Source organism: Salminus brasiliensis, chromosome 8, assembly GCF_030463535.1.
Source record: "Salminus brasiliensis chromosome 8, fSalBra1.hap2, whole genome shotgun sequence".
Lineage (NCBI taxonomy): Eukaryota > Metazoa > Chordata > Actinopteri > Characiformes > Bryconidae > Salminus > Salminus brasiliensis.
Window position 1 is genome coordinate 7,022,482 of NC_132885.1, and position 23,533 is coordinate 7,046,014.

The following is a 23,533-nucleotide window of genomic DNA, read 5'->3' on the forward strand; positions in this document are numbered from 1 at the left end:
ATTTTACTGCCTTTATTACTAGAACAGATTTCGTAGTTCATAGCTTGGATCTGGAGTTTTACACCAGGGCTACTTGGCTCTATATCAGTGGTTCCCAGCCTTGATCTTGATGTGTACCTGATTTGTACCTGATAGTGTATTCCCTGTGCATTCACATCAACAAGATTCTGATGAGTTGGATCTAGGTAAGTCTAGGTAAATCAAGTTTTTTTGCCCCCTGGTCCAAAGTCAGCCAATACTGATCCAATCAGACCTTTGTGTTTCTATGAATAATCCAGCCCCACAACCTATGTTAGGGATTAGAGGTGTAACTCAAGAGTAAAGATGGGGTGGGAGTAATGTTATATAGGCTAATAGCTAAGCTGAAGTTGTCATCTTCCCCGAACTTTCCTTTCCACCTTAAATAACGCAGCACTTCCGTTCTGCTGTTGAAATGTACACAATGTAACTGCAGCACTATTTGAGGTGGAATACAGAGTTAAAATTAGAGCCAAACTTCAACCTTGTTTTGACTGCTGACTGGTGACGTCACTGCACTTATCAGCTCAAACTAAGCTCTGTTTTTGTTCTGTCCACAAAATAAAGTCACAGATGAACACATGGTGAAGCTCCTCACTATGGCAGCCGAGAGTCATGTGCGGTAAAGGTGCCTGGAGGACCCTCTGCTACAACAAAACTAAGGATTGGACCTGGATGATAACTTTAAAAGCCAATGCCCAGTCCATTAAAGAATGCCTGGAACGACCCTAATCTTGACCCACTGGATCAGATCGGGACATCCCTAGTTGGATGAAGTGTACAAGAGCAGGAAAAACACTTAAAATGTGAAGGACCAGGGTTGGGAACCACCGCTCTACAATGCTAAACAAACGGCAGCCAATAACTTTGATCAAGATCTGAGACATGGAAGTCGAATGGGAATTTAAGGCTGCCTTGATTTATTGCCAGTACTTTGGCTAACTGGAAAAGCATGTAAACCTATATTATATGTTAGAGAAAAAAAAGCCAGTTTACTCACATTTCAGTCCACTTATCCATTCCACTTGGCTTAGAAATAGTGCTAATATATGACAGTATGCTATTGATGACAGGAGTCAAGACTTCACTATTCTTCGGTTCCAGGACACTGATAAAGTCACTAATCCTGAGAACAGCTTTTACCAATAATTCCTGAGACTGTGCATAGCTCATGTTAGAGTTTAGAAGCAGCTGGAGTGAAATGTGGACAGCTGCTGCAATATCATCAACTGGAACAGTCCCATTGAAGGTGCCCCCCAGTATCACCCTAATGGAATCCATGATAGCTTCTGTAAAGTTTTCGCTCTGCAGCCCACCCTCAGCGCTGGCCATTTGTAGGGCATGGTTTAGAGCTTGAGAGGCCTGTTCAATCATACCAAGGTAGGATTGCTCCTGAGGAGAAAGCAGTGGAGCCATTGCTTGGACTAGGAGCTCCAGGTCCATACCCAGTGTAGTGATATTAATAGAACTGTTGTTCCACTGGAGTACTGTAGCAAAGTCCTGTGTGAGCTGTGTGTTTGCCATCCAATTTCGTATCGAGTTGAGGTAGTTCATGATCTCACTTTCGATGTCAGCAGGAATGCTGATGTTCATGTGAAAACCCATGGAGTCAAAGAAGGCCTGTTGAATTTCAAGGTTCATTTTTATAAGTTGTAGCTGACCCTCCACCAACTTCCTCACGGCACTGAAGATCAAACTGAGATCTGCCTCATCCAGAGGAAGCTGCACATGGCCCATTAAGTCCTGGATCTGACTGGACACCAGCGCAGAGAAATTTGACTGAGCAGCATTGACTAGGACTTCCATTTTGGTCAAGCGGATCAATGAGAGGAGAAGATTTTTGAAGGTAGTGTCACTGGTTGCATTCTCCAGTTTTTGTAGATACCACAGTGCAATGTCACTGTACACCTTCTGGGCATATATCTGCTGCGCCATCAGTGTGGAGTTGATGGTGTGGTATGGATATCGTTCATTGATTGCCACATTTAAAAGTTCTTCCAATAAACCGAGGTCATTTGTGAGCTCCGTCAATGTGCCGTTTTCCACACTGAGGTTTTGAAGGTTTTGTCTGATGTTTAGCAGAATTATGTCCAAAACGTCCTTTGTCACAATGAGAGAGTGCATCTGTGGGCTAGATGTGTTCCAGAGACTCATAATTTGCTCATATATCACATGAAGAGAGGATGACAGATTGTTTTCTGTACTTTTAAACACGGGTATCACCTGAAGGAACCCCATCACTCCTTCAACAAACCTCATGGCGCACTGTGCCTCACTGGATGTTTTGTTCAGACACCCTGAGATGTTGATGCTATGCATGAGGTCTGACAATACCAAATGCAAGGAAGAAGCCTCTGGTAGTTGTGTTATTTGTTTCAAATCTGAAACTGTGAGATTAAAAGCTTGGAGTGTTTGCTGAATACTGGCAACACTGACACTGGGTGAAGCAGATAACTGCTGAAGAAGGTGGAGAACCTTATTGACAATGTCCATTGTAGATGCAGGAGAAGCTGACATGTTCCATGGTAGAATAAGGTTCAGAATATGACCAGTCACAGACAGAGTCATATTGCCCTGAATGGCTGTGAATGTGAAATTGACATCAGTTCCAACTGCAGTCATTTCCACAAGAAACGGCAAAGTCTGAAAGACCTTCGAAACTTCAGTAAGGCAGTCCAGACCAGTTGCTGAACAGTTGGTTAGGTCTGCAATCAGGGCATGTGTGTGGTTTAGAAAAACGTCTAACTGGCTCTGATGCTCAGGGGGCAAGACTTGTCTAAGTACACCAAACACAGCATCCAGTAAAGCAAACTGTCCCTCATTGTTAAGAGCCTGCATGGAGTCTGGGCTCAAGAGTTGGATAATGTCCATAACCACAGTGTTGAGGTCAGTGTTGTGGGAGCCTCCTGACCATAGTACATTCAACTGGCCCAAGCCAAAGCCCTTAACAATGTCATTCAACATGTCCAATAAGACCTTGTCATTAAGCTGATTAATGGAAGTGATGTTCGAGAGGAGCTGAATGTTATTGTCCACCAAGGTGGCAAGATGTAACAAAAGGTTTTGTGAAGACATGCTAGCCAAAGACGGCCCAGAGCTGTTGAGGAACTCCTTCAAGAGATTCATGTAGGTATCTCTGTAAATGCTCTGCAGAAGAGTTTCTGTTCCCTGGATAGGTCTAGAAGACAGTATCGGTATCAGTATTGGCATGTGACATTTTAGTGCTAAAACATCATAAAATTTTTAGTTTTTCAGGGAATTCAACCATGAATGTGCTGAAAAAACTGAAAGCGTAGAAAATTGAAGAACATTGGTAATCAAGGGATCAAGGTAACCTACCTTAGTAGAGCACCTGGATTCGTGCCAACTTCACGGAGCAAAGACCCAACTAGTGCAATGAACTCCTTCCATGAAAACCCAGTCTGACAGTCGGTGTGACCTGAAGAGAAAGTGCCTGGGAACAGGAATTTCATTTTAGTAAAATACACCTAGCAAAGACACTGTCAAAGAGGGCAATACAGGTCCATTACAGAATCAAGACTCACCCTACCCCACCCTTACACTAGCACTTGCTTACGTTGGCCTAAATTTGGCTCTTATGGGTGTGTTTGAGGCAGCTCGCATTGTTACATGTGGGCATGTGCAATGTAATAGCCAACACAAATATATAACTATAGATATATCGCTAATTGTTTCCAAAACTCTTGGTTAAATATGTATATTTTTCTTTGTATACATATACACAGATGCATCATCTAAAATGAGAAAAGAAGAAAAGTAGTTATGAGCCTCTCTTCCATATTAAGCACTACACTGTTAGGATCAGGAACCATTAAGATTCAAAAAGTATCCAGAGAATTTGAAGGATTTGTCAGAGCCAAACGCTTCGAAACTCTCGATTCCATTTGTCGCTTATCGATAAGTTGCAGTGTCGCTTGCCACTTGTTGCTAAATTGGGGCTACAAATTGTGTACTACCATAGGAAATGACTGGACGTCTGCTAGTGTAAACGCACTGTCAGGTTTTCTTGCATAACAAAAGTGCCAAAAGTTGTAAAATGACATTTTCGGGAGGTACGTTTTAATACACCACACTCAGCATTTCTATTTGTAATAACTGTGCCTTGGCCTTTATTCAAGAGTTGAACAACGTCCATAACCACAGTGTTGACGTCAGTGTTCTGGGAGCCTCCTGACCATAGTACATCCAACTGGTCCAAGTTAAATGCTTTAACAATGTTTGCCAAGGCAGCAAGATGCAACAAAAGCTAGCAAAATGTACTGTTGAGGAACTTCTTTAGAAGATTCATGTAGGTATCTCTGTAGATGCTTTGCAGCAGATGCTTTGCAGCAGATGCTTTTTTCAGCGATGCCATGAAAGAACCACATTTGCTAACATCTCTATAACAAAGATTGATATTTATGGAAACTAATGTGGTTCTTCTATGATATCGCTCACCTTTGCCTTTCATGTCATGTCATAAGGTGGTACTCACAGTTTGGTAGTCCAGTGATATTAGGTTGGAAGGTCATGATCCAATAAGCCATGTTGAAATATGGCTCAAGGGACGACCACTGATTGCTTTGCTGAAGAAGTGACCCAAAAACTTCAAACTTCTCCAGACCCCTGAAAGGCAAGAATGACAGCTGATGCTAATAAATTGAAAATACTCTTCCTGTTTTTTGGAGTCTTTGCAAGCAGTTCCCTGCCTGCTGTATGGCTGTAATGGTGTGAAGAGGTGGACGGGCGGTCTAAAGGGGCTAATGTTCACAACGCAGAAGGAATCTATAGACTGTGGTTCACATATGCTAGGTGAAAATGAGTGGCTACAAAAATATATGTATGTTAGTGCAGAGAGTGAGATCTGTGAGCATAAAGAAAAGGCTCCGGCTGGGCATTTTGGGCACTTTTGCTGACTCATATGCTTTAGCACATCATTGCTTTTTCACATTTTGATATACTTTGATTTTCAACAATTGTTCTTTATTTTGTGTTGAAATGTCATGATGTTTGATCCAATAGAAATGATCCAAAGTGACTTGGAATAAAATGTTTTCACATTGACTTCCATTGACAGAGTTTTTTTCCTTCTCCTGTAAAGTTGCCTTTTAGAGGTACAAGGCTACTGCATGACCATGACAATATGTTGGTGTCTACTGGTGCATGTGCTTGTGATACTGTTAGGGAATTTCTGACCTGGTTAGAAGGATCTCAGACCAATCCACTGTGGTGTTCTGTGGGATCCATTCTGAAAGCTCTTCCTGTTCCAGCACACCAGCAAATGTCTTGAGGGAAGCTACATACTTCAGAGATGTGTTGTATAGCATGTGCCATTCAGTCAGGATAATGGAGGGTGTGATGTCATACACCAAACTGCCGTTAACCAATCTGGTTAACTGATTCACCTACACACATTAATAACACAAAAATTAGCAAAATAATGCAAACATACACACAGTCACGTCAGAATATTATGACCACCCTTGGTTTAAAATGAAATCAGCCCATTACATCAGCTCAACCATATTACTTACCATATAGGAGCACTCTGTAGTTCTATTATTCCAGACTGTTGCCCATCTGTTTCTCTGCATATTTAGTTTTTAGCCATATTTCTCCAAACACGTTCTTCAATGTTCTTGAAAACATGCACTAAAGAATGACCCACAACCCAAATAATATCTGCTCTGTGGTGGTCAGTCTTGTGGGGTCCCGGCCATTGAAGAACAGGGGGCTAATCAAGTATGAAGAAACAGATGGACTATAGTCTGAAATTATTGAAGTAACCAGTGATCCTGTATGGTAAGTGGAACTGACAGAAGGTAGAGTTTATTCCATACCAGAGGTGGTCATAATATGACTGTGTATTTTAGACAGTGGTATAATCTTTTTTATTTAATCATAGGCCTTTTCCAAATTCTGTCAACATCCTATGTACCTGCTGCATCAGAGGAGACAACGGTGCCTGCAACACTTCCTCCAAATGAGATCCATTGCCAGGACACATCAATGCTGCCCATAACTCAGGTTTCATTGAGATGGATTCTGACATCCAAGTCCAGTGAGCAGCCAAATGAAGGCAATCCATGCGTCCCATCCAAACCTTTTTCCATTAAATCAAGGAAATTCAGTGAGTGACTCACAATAAAACAACACACTGGTTAACACTGTTCAATGTTTTTTGTTGGCTGACTCACATTGGTCACGGTCTGCAGGGTGGAGTCCATGATATGGCTGACCCAGGCATCAGCTGCAGTCTTGTTTTCCATGAGGGATTGGAAGGCTTCTTGGACTTTCTCAGCACCCGACAGCACAGGCTGCATATATTCTATAAACAGGACACACAATGATTTGCAGAGTAGATGCAAACTATGCTTGCTGTATTCTCTGGACAAACTGCATACCTGTTTGTGTTTCCATAGCTGTTATGGCAGTCCGCATTGAGGAATGAGCTACCATCAAAAACCAGTGAATGTGTTCCCAGTAAGGCAGCCCCTGTAGCATGTTCATCACAGCATTTCCAACACCTAGGAATCTACGGAGAGGGACAAAAGAGAAGATATGAGGAAGAAGGAGATAAAGAAATCTATATCTTCTAGAAATATATCTTCTATAGTACACACTTTACTTTACAAAACCTATACATGCTCAACCCTGGCCTGTATATTATGGATCAATAGCTAACTCATGATCTGTGGTTGCCTACACTTGTTCCTGCAGGTTCTGTGGCTGGCTGGCACTGCTGAACCGGTCCCAGTTGCTGTTGGAGACTCTGTTTGGACTCAGAAAACTTCCCAGGACATCCTTAAAGAAGGAGAGGTCTGCAGAGGCAGATGACTTACTCCAGGCCAACATCACCTGTAAATAGAGCATACATATATGTTTAGGATCAGTAGTACGGTGTGTTTCAAGCTTCATTTCTTATCAAAATTTGGCTAAGGAAGCTTAATGAATCCCATTCTGTTGGCCATGCTTTTCCGTAGAGATTGTACAAGCTGTTAATGGATAGTTGGACACCTGTGTACATCTAACGGGTGCAATTTATAGTAGCTGAATGCACTAATTAGCAGAGATACCTGGATGTAGATCTTTGTACTCTGTATAAAAGATGATGGTTGTCTCTAAAACTCTAAAACTGATTCTGATGTTGGTTTAAACCACATTGTATTGCTTCTACAGTCTGCTGTTAGAAGGCTTATTAAGCTATACATATTAAGTTTATAAAGTTATATAAAGGCTTATTAAGCTATACACATCTCAAAAGGCCTGTGACCGGCTGTAATTTCGGCATTTCAACTCTGTTTCAATATCTACCGTTTAATTAGTCTGACAGCTGACTGTAGAAGCAATACAATGTGGTTTAACCACTTTGACTTCAGTTTAACTTCAGAAACAGTAAAACTTTAGAGTTTTAGAGACAACCATCATCTTTTATACAGAACACAAAGATCTATATCCAGGTATCTCTGCTAAATAGTGCATTCAGCTACTATAAAATGCACCTGTTAGATTTTGATTGATGATTTGAGCAGTTGTCATTTCTGCAAATAAATTTATTTGGAATTTAGGGGAAATGTTGTCCATGGTTTATGAAATACAATACAAATGTTAATGTAATGTTTTTTATTTTTTCTGGAGCTATATATATATCCAAGATTAGGTACTTGTGATGGGTTAAACTCGTAGCTTAATAACTTACAATTTATATCATACTGAAACAGCAAAAAGCACAGGCACATTAACAACACACACCATTTAAAACCGCCTTCACCCACTGCTGTGGCATAATCCTCAATCGAACCTATTACTCACATTATGAGTTTAACTAAGAACAACTCACCAGAGTACACCAGAGTCATGCAGAGAGGTGATTGTGGAGGGAAATATTTGTATTTGATTACATTAATTAAAGACATCTGAGTCAATTTACTTTCTGCTGCTGGAATGGCCACTAGTGAGCCTGCAGAAAGCAACAGCTTTATAGCTTTATAGATGCTTCACCCACCAAAAGCTCTAAGGAACAGTGGTGGAGGAGGTGTGAGACCAAAGCCTCGCCTGCACAAATATGGAAGAGTGTTCCCCCACACCGAGAGACAGGGCTAATTAAAGCTCTCTTGAGGGTTGTAAGATGTGAATCGTATACAATACATCTCAGAGCATGCTCACCTGTTGACTGCCTGCACCTGTTACTAAGTAACCGTGTCTCCTCATGAGTTGGCTAATGATGTATGAGTGCACGATCTTGTGCCAGTGAGAATACTGGATCTAGCTACTAATCCACACTTCAAGGCAAACACATTTGCCAGTAAATGAACCGGGCAGTGTTAATATATCTAAATTACATTTATCTGAAGAATAAAGCCAGTGTGATCATTTGAAACTTGGCAGTAACACTAAGAAATACATTTGCAATAGAAAATGGTGAAATTATATCAGTTTGTTCCTAAATTAACACCCATTCAGGAAGCAGATACCGAAGTCAACCAGCTGGTTGATTTGCCCAGTTATGGTAATTCTGGGCATACACTAACATGCATTACACATAGAACAGTCATTGTAATACAACACAACTAGAATATAATGAAGTTTCCGGTGCTTAATAACACACAATTACAGCCTCACATACAGCTAATATTTGTCAAAATAGTAAAAATGTAAGGTTTCTAGCTATGCAATGCACAGCATTCTTTAATAAGGTTCAGTTATGAGGGCTATGGCAGTAATAATGAGTACTACTAGCTCATATAAAGATATATTAATGTGAAGGTAGAACACATACAGTTTAGTCTAGCAAGGAAACTGGCGATGTGATCTTGTGCAGCGTTAATGCTGAACTAACAGTGTACAATTCTGTTTACCCTAACTGGGCAACTCAACCAAGTGGTCACATATGCTTTTCAAGGAAACACAGAGATATATTTGATCATTACATTTCTGACACTCAAAACATTGAATTGTTAGGGGGTGAGGAAAATTAAAATTTGATCATTTTTGTTAATCAATTTTCCATGTAGCTTGAAGCTAATTTCTGAATATCCGAGTCATGCTAATGCACTTGCATTTTTTCTCAGCTTTTAGACAATGATAGCCGTTAATGGCGCTGCCACTCAGTACACACTCTATTCAATGAGGGGAAGAGTTTTTATTACAGCAATTCAAAAGTTTGACCATTAAATGTAAAATGTAAATATGCAATACTTGTGCTGGAAACCGTTATTTAAACCTGATTTAAGTGTGAGTGTGTCATCATTTCAGACATTAACAATTCAAGCTTACAAACTGATTGGTAAAGCTGAGGCAGGGCTCTGATGTGAGCCTTTCAGTCCCACTAAAGAATACAGCCCCTCTGGGGACAGAATCTTAATGTCTTTTAAGATGCCAATCAATACCTCGTTTAACTTGTTTAACACTTTACCTGCAGAGCCACCTTTTCTTGGCTTATCCATCCATACAACCTGTCAGTGCTGGATCTGTTACAGTAGAAGGCAGCACCAGGAATGGCACACACAAAGTTATAGAACGCCTCGCTGTTGAACAGAACAGTCACCTGCAGAAGCCAGAACAAGAGTCCCATCAGAAATACCTTCTCGATGTTTGTGTTTGCATGAATGCATGTGTATAAGCAGGGTATTATAGATACATTAAAGTTACAATTATGTGCAAATGTTATTATTAATATTAGAATAAATACAAAGAGCATTAATACAGTATCTGTTAAGGCATTTCCATTTCCAAGCTCTCCTTGTGGCAGCCAAGTATTATTTTAGTATTACGTTTCACTGTATTTTTGTTTAGTTGCATGTATTGTAACAACTGGCAAGACAAGCAATTTCCAAGAATGTGCTTAGATGCCTTAAACATTTGCACAGTGCTGTATACCTGAAAAGTGTAAAAGTAGCTACACAAAGCAGCGTTCATTTTTAAGCTTGGTGATTTGTTGCCATACCTTATCCAGAGGGATCTGGAGATGCTGGATCAGCTGGAGCATTTCAGGGCTCAGTAGAGACAGGTTAAATGAGCCTGACACATTCATGAAGGAGATTGTTGCATCTGTATGGGATTGGAAAAGAAAACCAGTGTGAAATTTGGTTTAGTGACTTTCAGTAATGTTGTGCTTCTTGTTAACACTCCTTCATTCCAGGATGATGACTGTAATAGTATACACAGATCCCAATCTGAAGTGTCCTACCATGGAACTTCGGGACGTTTTGACGGCCCAGCAAAATGACCAGACCATATTTCCAGTCTCAATGTAGAACAGCATCTAAACTGCTTAAAGAGCTAAAATGTGGACCATATTATGAAACAGTGGGCTAAAATGGATCTTAAGATCCGTAGATAAGAGACATGTATAATATATATCTGACAGATGTTTGTATCAGTCTGGTATAACAGTAAACATAACATAAAGTCCTTTAAAATCGCCACCTTTCTCTTTCTCCACTGCCCCTTCTCCTCACTGTTCCTCAGTCCTATCTGTCAGACCTGCCTCTGTTCATAAAGCATGATAGATCTCCAGCCAACAGAGTTTTCTCCCTACTCATTCAGTCTCTTCTCAGCCATATGTTGAAGGAAGGAATGTTGATCTAGGCATATTTTAATGGATCGGGTACTGGCTACTTTAATCACAATCCAGTTCAGAGTCTTTGTTTTAACCACGCTGTTCAGAGCGCCATCTGGTGTCCTCAAGGTGACATTTATAGACATTATTCCCAGCCGGCTGCAGCAGTGGTGTGGACGTTCTCAGAAGGAAAATAAAGGAATTGAGGTTCTGCAGTGTGGAGCAATTTTACAGTGGAACCTGAAAACAGACCATAATATCTGACCTTTTATAAAACTCTCACTGAAACGCTCTGTTTTACCAGCGGGAGAACTGCAGAACCGCTCACTTGCCTTTCTCTGTTTATAAACCAGCACTCAGAACCGAGTGGAGGCTAATGCAAATGTTAATACACAAACATATGCTATAGAAACCCCAATCACACACAGCACATTCACCCACTATAAGCCAGTTATTACATACCAGTAGACCAACAACCACAGATACCAGTCCAGAGTATGTACCACTACACACACACACACACACCCTGTGTAAGATTCTGTTTCCCTTGTGACTCCTCCAAGAGCGCTACTACAAGGCCCCTGCAGGCTCTGCTTGTTTTATCATCATGGAGGGAAGGAGTCAGCCAGACAGACAGACAATTAGAACAAAAACAAGCTTCGGCAAGTAGGGACTTCAGGCACTCTGGGCGAACCTGCCCTAGCTACTCCAACAACTGATCCAACTCTTCCTGGCTAATGCAGTAATTAGGGGATATCCCGGAGGTGTCATTGAGATAATGGTGAGATAAAGTTGTAACAGAGAGTGGGAAGCAGTGGTTGCCACACATACTTCTGCCCTGCCAGGTTTGGAGATACTTGAGGACCTCGATTCCTTCATCAAGGGCCGGGTTTACCGCATCCAGAGAAATATTAGCCTGTGGGAAGCTGCTTTTAATCGATGACAGGACCCTGCAGGAAAATAAGAAAATAAATTGTAGAAAGTCTGAATTTCTTTTATTATTGAGAAAATCAATCTCTAAAACCAGTAGCTTCAGAAGCACCTGATTAAGCCCACATGCACCATAAGCCCACTCACAGTGTGCAATATTTTGTTTATTATTATTGCTATCCAGTAAAAAACATGATTTGTGTCGGTTAGTGTGAGTTTTGAGCCGAATGAGCCAAATATTAATGAGATAGTTGTGTAAATGTGGTGGGACTATCCTGCAAAAAAAAAACATTACAGAATTTAAAATCTGAATGTAATCTTTTATCCTGGTTGAAGTATAAAATACACAATTTCTACAGATGTATAGTATGTGTATAGTGCTTTAATTAAAGTGGTCCCTTATAAGAATGGAAGATCTTTAACAGAAATTGCAAATAATTGCATTTTAAAATCGCCTCACTTCACCATAGGAGCCACTTAAAACATGTTTAATAAGTTGTAAAATGTAAAATAAGACAAATATGACATTTTTAGGTAAGTCTGCAAAACTAGTCAGTTTACAAGAACAAAAACCCAGGGTTGAATACATCAATTGTTTTTTTGTTTTTTTTTATTTAATGTAATTTAATTTTGTTTTAATTTTTTTTTTTTTTTTTTTTTTATATTTTCATTTGTTAATTAGTTATTATAATTATTATAATTAACATTAATCTTTTTCTGAAAGAAAACAATGGTCTTTTTGAGAACACAAGTGTGTGTAAATGGCAAAACTGCCCCCATCAAGTCTAATCCAGACTCCTCATCTTTCCTGTTTTTAAATTCACTATATTTCAAATAAATATTCTCATTTAACATAGAATGTTTCTCGGGAACTCTTCATCTAACAAAAAAATAGTATTATGTAGTCTGTTGTTGTGGTGTGTTAAAAGGACCTGAGTGGCTTTAACAACGAGCAAATAATGATGACTAGATGGGTCAGAACATCTCCAAAACATCAGGCAGGTTGCGTGGGGTATTTCAGGTATGTAGCAAATGGCTCTAAGAAAGGACATCTGGTGAACCGGCGTCAGGGTCATGGGCACCTAAGGCTCCATCAATCAATGGATGTGAACATCTTCATTAATGTGAACAATGGAGGCCCCGCCTCACAAATGACAGGACTTGAAGGAACTGCTGCTAATGTTAGTCTTGGTGCAAGAAACCACAGGACACCTTCAGAGGTCTTGAATGGTCAGATCTGTTGTAACAGGGACCTACTCATAATTAGGCAGGCGGTATTATTGTTATGGCTGACCGGTACTATACACACACACACACACACACACACACATTGTATGTATATATATATATATATATATATATATATATATATATATATATATATATATATATATGTGTGTGTGTGTGTGTGTTATATGTAGGTGATATATTTTAAATTAAATCTGGTCAGTCTTTAAAGAACCCATGGAAGTTTGTGGATGACGTTGGAAAGGTAGGTGTCCGTAAACTTTTGCTGGGCAGTGTATATACCGTTGATAGACACTGATACTGTTAATGTGTTCACTCTAAAAGGCTCCTGCATTCCCTCACCCCTTCAGCTCCAGCAAACTATCAGTTACAGACAAGATCCTCCCCTGATCCGTGCTTTTCTGGAAGAGATCCGGCAGTCCCAGCAGGAAGTCCCACAGTGAAGTCTCCTCCTGAATCTGACCCATCGCCATCACGGCAATCTCGATCGACTCAATGACACTCTCTGGATCTTGGAGTACAAACTGAGCCAATAGCTGCCAAAACACAAACCACAAACACACATGGAAATGTGCACACACACACACACACACACACACACAAACACACACATACATCATGGTTAGTGTTGAGAAGAAACCGAGGGCAGACACCTCATGACTTTACTCACGTGGTCTGAGACCTTTTACATATGTTGTCTTGTCTACAGCCTATTCACTATTCATTAGTGAAATGTATTCCATAGTCTTCTATCAAACATATTGTCACTGTCCAATGAAAAGCATGTATCTCCAATATGATGACTTTACTAGGGGAAGGCAAAAAATCCATTCTTAACTTGTAAAATGTAAAATATGAGTCTATTCCAAGTAATTTAGAGCATTTCTATTGGTGCGTTCATCCAGAAATGATTTACACAGTGTACAGGAGCAGCTTCAGGGTTCACCCAGAGCAGCATGGAATGAGTCAAAGGATTTTCCATCACTGAGATGGACCGAACAGGGACAGGTGGAGCGCAGGTGCGACAGATTTCATGCTCTATTCTATTCACTGAATATGAGAGCATGAAGGTATATCATTGCTGTCACGCGAAAACCTTGGATCTCCAAATCAGTGACTTTACAGGAGAAGGAAAAACCCTTTTCCTAGAAAGTTTTTTTTTTCCAAGTCAATTTGGAGCATTTCTATTGGTCCATTCTTCATGAATTCATCACTTTGATACAATAAAAAAAACAACTGCTGGATTCACATGTCAAGTTAAGTGAAAATGAGGATGGTGTGACAGAAGGTGGATCGACAAACCCTTACTGGCACCTTTAGGCCAAGGTTTAGTTTTTTAGTAGCTAAGAAAATACAAGACACCCATATTCACCATATGCCTTTAACCCATCCGTGCAGTGAACACACACACACACTACTGAGCAAACACACACAGTGAAAGTAAGCACATGAGCCTGGAGCAGTGGGCAGCCATCGCTGCAGCACCTGGGTAGCAGGGAGGGTTAAGGGCCTCACTCAAGAGCCCAACAGTGGCGGCTTTAAACCCAAAAGCCAGCCTGGTGCTCTAACCACTGAGGCACCGTGGCCCTGTACCACTGCTGGAGCATTTAGTTATGTCTGATGCATGTAGTTATGCAGTGTGCTGATTAGACATATTTCCCCCCTCAGTTGGTGGTGGGCGTAAGGCACAGGTTGATGGATTCGTTAATAAAAGTGATTGCTGCTGATAAGAATATGTTCAATTTACTTCCTTCACTACCCGTTAGTGCAGCCTGCTGTATTTAAAATATACATTTCCTGGTTTATGTTCGCATGCTTGCACATGCAGGTGCTGAGTGTGGTGATATTGTATTGACATGTAATTCATTATTGGCAAGCTGAGACATTACTGTGCTGTTTGATTAATCAATAAATAAATATTAGTTTTGATTCCAGGGGGTCACAAGTTAGAATACTGAGCCATGCCGCTTTGCCATCAGCTGCCAGACTCCCAGGGAGCACAATTGGCCGTGCTCTCTCTGTGTGGATAGATGGCACCCATTGCTGACATAGATGTGCAAAATGCACAGATACAGCTTATCTAGTCTCTGTAGAGAAGTACTGCCAATAGAATAGGACTATCTGGAGCAGATAAGCATGAACCTATTGGCACCAAGCTGCCTAATGCCAGGCACAGTGCATTGAGCTGTGAGGCAGTGGAACTGTGTTCTCTGGAAATTATGGATTATGGAGTTGAGGAGTTGGGGACGAAGTGACATGGTGATCACCCAACATCCTGACCCCTCTTTTGCCGCTGAATGCAAAAAATGAATACATCAAATCCTCATGGCAATGCTCCTCCCAAATCTAGTACAGTAGAGGCAATTACTCCAACAAAAGCAGGATAAGCAAGTGTCCCAATACTTTTGTCCATTTATTATCCACACACACACCCAACAGTGACCTAAACAACTAAACAGTGAACATAAACTGGCTGTATGTGCAGTGTGTGTATCCCCACCTGGTTGAGTGTTGCCAGGGACACCTCCACCACAGTGTCATTGGAGCTGCAGATCCTGACCAGTGCAGAGGTGAGTTGGTCTGTGCGGGACACGTTGTAGCCAGACATGTAGAAACCACAGATGGAGCTCTTCAGGGAGTGTACCGATTCCAGAATGGCACTCAAAGTGTCCTTCGAGAAGCCAAACACAATAACAAGTATGAGACATTATCTCATCTCAGTCAGTCTGAGCAACTGCGGTCAAAGAAGATCTAATCTAAGGTCAGACCAGTGGACTCTGAAAAATGTCCTCAGCATTAAGCTTTTTTTACAATGGAGCACTGTAATGTATTTGAGCAGACAACACCACAATCGCTTTCTCAGCTTATTAAACCCAGTGTATGTGCTTGAGGTCTGTCTTGCTTTGTATGGTAGCAGGTGCTTCATTATAGTGAGTTTGTTGCCTTCTAGTTTCCAGAAGAAAAACAAACATCCATCTCGTTTGGTGGTGGCTGAACTTGCTGGGCTGGTCACAGACATTTGGTCATGGTATGTACAGCAGAAATATTTAGGCCCAAGCAAAGATTAAAGGCAATTTAATAAAACGTCAATGCTGATTAGACTGGATTAGATGCAATTTAACATTTAAATCCAGCATTTCAAAAAATCTATGTTCTAAACTTCCTAAATCTTTAACCATATTGGACCAAACATTTCACAGCCTTAAAGTTTTAATGGTTCTCTGGTTCTAGACTTGGATGTTTAGTTCTAAGAAACCTTCCTTAATAGGTACAGAACAGGGGTGGACAATGAGGGGGCTGGAGTCCAGCACAGTTTGCTGATTTCCCTGCTCTAACAGACCTACTAAACCTGAAAATTAACAGGTGAGTTGAATCAGGTGTGCAGAAAACTATGCAGGAATCTGGACATCCAGGACCGGAATTGCCCAATGTTGGTATAAAACCTATGTCTTATGCTGAAGTTCTTTAATCTTTAACCCTATATATGAACTTCAATAGGAGGGAAAGGTTCTATACTAAATAGAGATGTTTCTTAGAACTGTATGTTTTAACCAAGAAACGTTTAGGAACCTTGTTTTTAGGCCTGTGAGACAGTAGATCATTAACTCCATCAGACCTAATGTCTTCTAATGTCTCACAGTCAAAATAATATAGGTTCCTAATTTGTTCCTGACAAGAACAAGGAGTTTTGGCAATGATATTCAAAAGGTATAGAACATTTATTTACGTTTTGCTAAAGTTTTTTAAATCTTTAATCCTATCAGAGCAAATAAATAGCTCACAGTCTTAAATATTAAGGTTCCTTACGGGTTCCTGGCTGAACCTGCAGTTCTAGGGAAGCTCTGTATTGGATATGGAGCCTTTACCTTATAGAAGGTTGAATAACTTCTATACATGGTAAATGCTCTTTCACATTAGGTGGTTACCTGGATGTTTAACTGTATGAACCATGCAGGAACCTTTATTTTTTCATATCTAGGAAAAATAGTATAGAACCTTTACCTTATACTGAGATTAAAGAGCCTCTACACAACGTCGAATTTCTACTCCTGTTAAATACTTCATGTTCAAACCCAGGTCAATTTAATCCATTTTATTTTTAGTGTGAGATGTTAGGTATGATAGGGTTAAATATTACAGATATTAGAAGGTTCTGTGCAAATTAAGCATTCAAGAACGTTTATTAAGATGTGGCCTATGATCAATTGTATTGTATGAAGGGGTTTATGAAGCAGTAAAGAGTGTCTGGTTAATGAGAACATTTAAATGCATTACAGTCCAGCATACTGATATTTCAATATCTCTAAAGGCTATTAAAGTAATTACCACAGGTCTAAAACCAGATATGACCAGAAAATGACCAGGGAAAAGGTAAACTGAAATTCCTGTGAAAGCTACACCTATTCGTTATCACCTACACACAGGCTGGCAGTCGTTCAGCTACAGAGAAGACAGACAACAGCATACTTTCAGGCCTTGTCACTAACCTGATTGGCCAGTACGGTGCTGTTCAAGACGTCCAGGATGGAGGCGGTCATGTTCGGCGAAACACCTGAGCTGGAATCTTGAAAAAAAAAAAAGAACCTGTTTAGCCACAATAGCCACGGTCAGAAAAAGCTTTACAGCTTTTTTGCTATTTGAACCTTTTTGTTGAGCAATTTTAGGGCTTTTTAGGGCCAAAAGTCAACAAACCAATCAAAGAATACAATACAAATTTAATTCTTGGATGATATACCTTTTAAAATGTATCTTTACATATTAATTCCAACAACACCTACATGTATGTATGTGTCATATCAGAATATTACGACCATGACGATGGAATAAACTCATCCCAACACAAGCTCTGCAGCAACAGATGAGCTTCTGTCTCTGACTATACATCTACAAGGTAGACCACCCAGGTAGGGTGTTTAATAAATTTCACTAGACACTCCTACCTAGTTGGTCCACCTAGTAGATGTAAAGTCAGAAACAGAAGGTCATCCTCGAGTCCTTCATCAGTGGTCATAGGATATGGCTGGATATTTCTGGTTGGTGGACCGTTCTCAGTCCAGCAGTGATGCTGAGCTACGTCTGATTGACTCGTACCAACATAACACACTACTAAACACCAAGACACCACCATGTCAGTGTTACTGCAGCGCTGAGAATGACCCACTACCAAAACACTACCTGCTCTGGGGTGGTCAGTTCTGTGGGGTCCTGACCATTGAAGAACAGGATGAAAAGAGGCTTGCAAAGTATCCAGAGAAACACACAACCAGTGTGTTATACATGACGTATATATGGCATTTATATATATGGCATAACGTATATATATATATATATATATATATATATATATATATATATTTGTATGTATTGTATGTATATATATATATATATATATATATATATATATATATATATATTTGCAGGCATGTTGGATAGGTAGGTATAAGGTAGATACACACTGAGCATTGTGTCCCATAGCGTCAGGATCTCCGACTGGTTGGACGTTTCTCTCTTCAGGATGGCATGAACCAAACCTCCTTTCTGTAGGTGGGCCAGGGGGGGTAAGCCTTCAAGTAGCACCGATGAGCTAGGAGAAAAAAATCTGGTGCATAAACTGTAATAATGTACAGTGCATTTATGTAACGCAATTTTATTTTTCCGTTCATTACATAATTACATTTACAGTGGAAAAACATCGGCAAAAAACAAAAAGAGTTTAAAGGAACAAAAATCAAAAACATTCAACTGAACTCAACTCAACTGAGCGAATCATGTTCATGTGATACAATGCAGGATATTCTTTTTAAAGAGTAGTAATCTAACTCTTTTCTAAAGCATCAGGGCATAAGAAAGGTCATTTACGTAATCATTGACAGGTCTGCACAAACAAAGGTAAAGAGCAAAGAGTCTTGATGGATTGATAAGAGACTGACAAGAAGAATTAGCAAAGACACAACAGAGGTAAGATCTGGGTGAGGCCTTCTCCTGGCCAAAGCTAAGCTACCGTTCCATACTGGTCTCTGGGGAACATAGCAGCTGTCACTGACTCTATCAGTGCATGAAAGAGACAAAATTCCCTCAAGGCCAGATAAAATGCTTTACCACAGTACAATACCACAACTGAACGATAACAGCATCACGTGAAGCTATCAGGCACGTGTACAGAGCAAGAACAATGGGATGGACTTTTCCAAGAACACTAGCTTCTACTGCTCTAAGAGGTCTCTGGACAGGCAAAACGAGGCAGCAACTTTGAGAACATTCCCCGAAACCCTCCTTTCAGCAGACTTCTCAGGTTTTCTACATGTCGTATGCTTTTTTTAAGGCCTCTTACATCTCATGCTCCAAACTGTCGTAACACTGTGGTGTATTGACAGACAAATGATTTGACCTCAAGTGTGTCTGACTGAGGCAGGCAGAGGAATGTATGAGAAACAACACAAACACCACACCTGTCAGCTTCAATTCACACAAAAGGTAAAAATGCCTTGTTATTAGCACCGTGACGGAGCTGGTTAAATGTCCACCCCCACACTAAGAGTGCAACAGGTTGCTCTCGGACACAAAGAGTTCATTTGCGGTGTCTCTGTGAATACTGACTGAAGTATCAGGGTGTGTCTTCACTTCTTTTGTGTCTGACACCACTGAGGATTCTCCCGCATTAGCTACGCTTGTGGTTGTAGTGTCTGACTGACTGAGGGAAAGATCACAATATAAATGAGCAGTGACTCAGAAGTAAAGAGAGACAAGTGAAAGGAATGGTACTTTCTAAATAACGTTACTTCTTGGGGATCACCTTTGCACCTTAAGTCAGGGGCCATGCCCATGCTCCTGAAACAATAAAGATGCTACAAAGAGTTCTTTGAAAAGTGCCATAGAAGAACCTTATGCTACATGGACAAAAGTATTTGGACACCTGCTTATTCATTGTTTCTTCTAAAATCAAGGGTATTAAAAAAAAGAGTTGTTTCGGCTTTTGTTGGAGTAACTGTCTCTGCTGTCCAGGAATTGCATTCAATGACAATAGCGTTAGTGAGGTCAGGATGTTGGATGATCACCACCCCACCTCATCATCCCAAACTCCCCAACTCATCACCAAAGTATAGGATAGAGCACCACCATCCATCATTCCAGAGAACACAGTTCTTCCACTGCTCCACAGCTCAATGCTGGGGGTCTTTATACCCCTCTAGCCCACGCCTAACATTAGGCATAGTGCCCATAGGGTCATGAACATCTGTTTGAGAGCGTCCTGTTCTATTGGCGGTACTGCACTACAGGAACTAGACTGGCTGTGTGTGCATTTGCACATCTGTATCAGCACTAGTCAAAGTCTTTTAAAGATAAATGTAACGGCCACAGGAGTAGAATATGAAAACAAGGCTTTAAAAAGTGCTGAAAGAATTACTATTGGTCACTACTGGTCAAGTAGAGAAGAGCGAATGATCAATACAGAGCAAGAACCGCTGTGGTTATCTATGAGATGGAGTACTTCCGCACATCACGTGAACAGGGAAGGAAGCAGTCAAAAAGAATAAAAGCTAAGGCTAGGCCAAACAAAGAGGGGTAAAGGGCCGGTCAGGTGCTAGGCTACAGCTCTTAGGAAAGCTAGGCTAGGTTATGCAATCCAGCCAATGGTAGCAGAGCTGATTGTTGTTGCCCTTCATAAAAGGAAAATCAGCTGATTTCATTCTGGGTGGTAAATGGGCATGTAAAACTGCATCTGAGCAACAACCACACATCAAAGAACAATAGGAAATACTCAATAAGGCATTTTACTGGCAGCAATAAGCTGATAGGAGGTAGGTTAAGTTCTACCTTTCTGTGTCCGGTGTGTCTGCATCTCTGCGATGCCGGTTTCTCCTGGGTATGGAATATGCTCTGGAGCTCCTGTCCGAAAGGTATGACCTGTTGGAGCAGGAGCTGTCGGTGTTACACATGAGCGTCTGCAGGAAGGGGAAGAAGCCTGCACTCGGGAGATTCCGTGGGGCCACATAGCCTAAAAAGAAAGAGAAGAAAATGTAATTAAGGCCTATACAAGTCTTAATGAATACCAAATACCCTATTCTAAGATGCACATTTACGATACACTCAAAGCTAAGTAAATAACCTGCTTATCCAGAGTTTCTAATATCTAGGGTATCAATGGGGAGTTTGTGCCCTCTTGGCTGCAGTAACAGCCTCTCCTGTTCTGGAAGGCATTATATGAGATGTTGGAACATTGCTGTGAGGATCTGAGTACATACAGCCATGGAGATGACCATGAGCTCATGTGCAGCTGCTCAGATAGTGAGTATATAGGGTGTAGATTCCCTCTACATTCATTCACAGTTCCCCAAAAAATTCCAGAGTAAGGATTCTCCATCTGGGCAAGGACACCACACTACACCAATAAGAGTCCTTGGGCAAGACTCCTAACACTATCTATCAGCTGTGAATATACATTTCTGAGGGAAGACTAGCATAGAATTTCTCAGAATACACACATTTACATTCATGGCATTTAGCTGACGCTCTTATCCAGAGTGACTTACAAGGTAACTCGTATTACAGAGGTGGGCCAATGTAGTGTTAGGAGTCTTGCCCAGGTTGTGGCGCAGCATACGACCCAGACTGGGAATCGAACCCTGGTCTCCCACATGGTGTAATAGCTCACTGGCAGCTAGTGGTTTTATCTGTTGCCAAGTATGGTGCTAACATGACACTGAAAATCTCTTTAAGGTACTAGAATGTGTTACCATTATTGTAATAGTATTGTTATTGTGGTAATCAGATTAAATTACATCAAAAAGCACTATATTAAAGATTTTTTAGACTTTTTTATTCATTAAACTCTATGAGTTTAATTTAAAAGAGAGCAAGCAATGCCAGCAAGGTGGCTTCAAATCTAGGTCTGTAATATGTGTACTAACCAGGGTGGGGGGCAAACAAGACTACAGTTAACATGGCAATACTCCTAAATCCCTATAGTTCCCACAATACCATGCAAATCCAATGGCTTACAGCTGAAAGGCTCATTTATGCTTCCTTTATGTACGAGAAGTAAGGCATCCGTTTTAAATGATATAACCACCCCTGCCTACATACTTCTATGCATCCTTTTTGACATGAGTTTAGCATCGATGTCTAGCTTCACTAGAGGGCAGCTTGGAGTCAAAGGTTTCTGACAACAACAAAAATTTACTTAAAAACCATATGGCAGTGGTCAGGTTTCACTGGAACTATTGGGAGGGTAACTCCCACCACAGTTTCTAGTGGTACTGCTGTCTGTTTATATCCGGAATATGAACAAAATAAATGCAGGGCATGGACAGAAAGCTCAGTCTTATTTAAATGTTGAGCATAAATAAGCCTTAAAGTTACCAGGTGGCATGAGCGCTTGTGAAATTACCATATTTACCCTAATAGCACATACAGTGTATTTCACTCCATGTGACAAATACTTCTATATGTATTGTTATACCTCTAATCCCTACTAAGACCATGGTCACTAAAACCTCTGCAACCATAGGGTTCTCAAAACACAGGATACAAGCAAAACTGTAAGACATGAGTTTATGTTACAGTACTATTCATGTTTTAAAATCTTAATATTCTGACAAACCCTAAAAATGATCAGCAAGCAGTGTCAGAACATTTGCTTGAGTCTAATGTGTTTCTTAAATGAACTTTCCCATTACCATTAACTTTTACAAAATTCTGAATGTTATATAATAATGTCCTGGAGGGACACTGTTTATTCCTGCACATTTTCCTGTACATCTAAAAGCAATCTGTTGTCAAAATTTAACAGTTCAGAGAACAGACAGAATAGTTAATAATTATTAACAGTAATACACTCTCTATACACAGAAATATTGTAGTCATAGGAGTTGCGCTCTGGCTCTGAAGCTGTCTATATAACACTCCTGACGAGTGCCTGCTTCAAAGCTGTTGCATTGTGAAATTGAGAAAGTTGTGAAATGTTTGTTAAGCAAATAGCTTTTCAAAGTGCCTTAATATTGAGTAAAGAAAGGGAAATTACACCTGCTGGACTAAAATCAAATGCTTACTAATATATCAATGTTTAAATAAAACTGTCAAAAGTAGGAATGCTGCTGAGCTATTTCCCCCAGTTAATATTACTATTTCAGTCCATCATCAACCCACAAAATTCATTTATCAAGCTGAGTTGACCAAAGCAGTCAGGGTGTTTTGAGACATGAGTATGATTACTTTGGTTACAGTTAACTGCAGATGAATATAAAACACTTTTAAAAAATTGAAAAAAGCATTAAGACATTCTACAAATAGGTCCAAGGTACCAGTGTCCTTCTGATTTTACTTTGTGTCTTTGTCAAAATCATTTATTTCAACACTGTGTCTCTTTTTAATTTTATGTTTGACCCCAATCATAAGAATACAAAACAGTACATGCTGTATTAATATCTCAGGCTAAAGTGCAAGGCCCTAAACATAAGTCCACACTTCATAACGAATTACTAAATAATTTGTAGAACTAATATTACATAACATACACATTATTTTCATTAAAATACTGAGGAATTTGAAGAACTAGTAGCATCACAGCAAAATTTACAGTTTAACAGTTTTGAACTTACAGTAGAGTCTCATAATACTACTACTAAACATTTTGTTCAAATTAATATAATAACATGACTTACCCATTTTTGTTTTATAGCAAAATTGTCAGCAAATTACTTAATAATTTGTAGAAGTAATAAAAGTTTCAACAGTTCCAGAATAATGTGCCACTGTGGTTTTAAGAGTTTCCACATT

The 23,533-nt window shown here is 40.1% G+C and overlaps 1 protein-coding gene across 1 annotated transcript in view; it reads right to left on the reverse strand.

Moving 5' to 3' along the window:
- abca12 (ATP-binding cassette, sub-family A (ABC1), member 12) overlaps positions 1-23,533 on the reverse strand; it is a 106,577-nt gene that overhangs the window by 78,677 nt on the left and 4,367 nt on the right. The window contains exons 3-14 of the mRNA XM_072686225.1: positions 20,573-20,753; positions 17,245-17,314; positions 15,258-15,428; positions 13,100-13,293; positions 11,411-11,529; positions 9,965-10,068; positions 9,434-9,565; positions 6,725-6,876; positions 6,423-6,553; positions 6,216-6,346; positions 5,215-5,423; positions 1,019-2,149 (exon numbers count right to left, since the gene is read on the reverse strand). Of these exons, the coding sequence (XP_072542326.1) occupies positions 1,019-2,149; positions 5,215-5,423; positions 6,216-6,346; positions 6,423-6,553; positions 6,725-6,876; positions 9,434-9,565; positions 9,965-10,068; positions 11,411-11,529; positions 13,100-13,293; positions 15,258-15,428; positions 17,245-17,314; positions 20,573-20,753 (2,725 nt within the window). The remainder of the gene's footprint in view (positions 1-1,018; positions 2,150-5,214; positions 5,424-6,215; positions 6,347-6,422; positions 6,554-6,724; positions 6,877-9,433; positions 9,566-9,964; positions 10,069-11,410; positions 11,530-13,099; positions 13,294-15,257; positions 15,429-17,244; positions 17,315-20,572; positions 20,754-23,533) is intronic.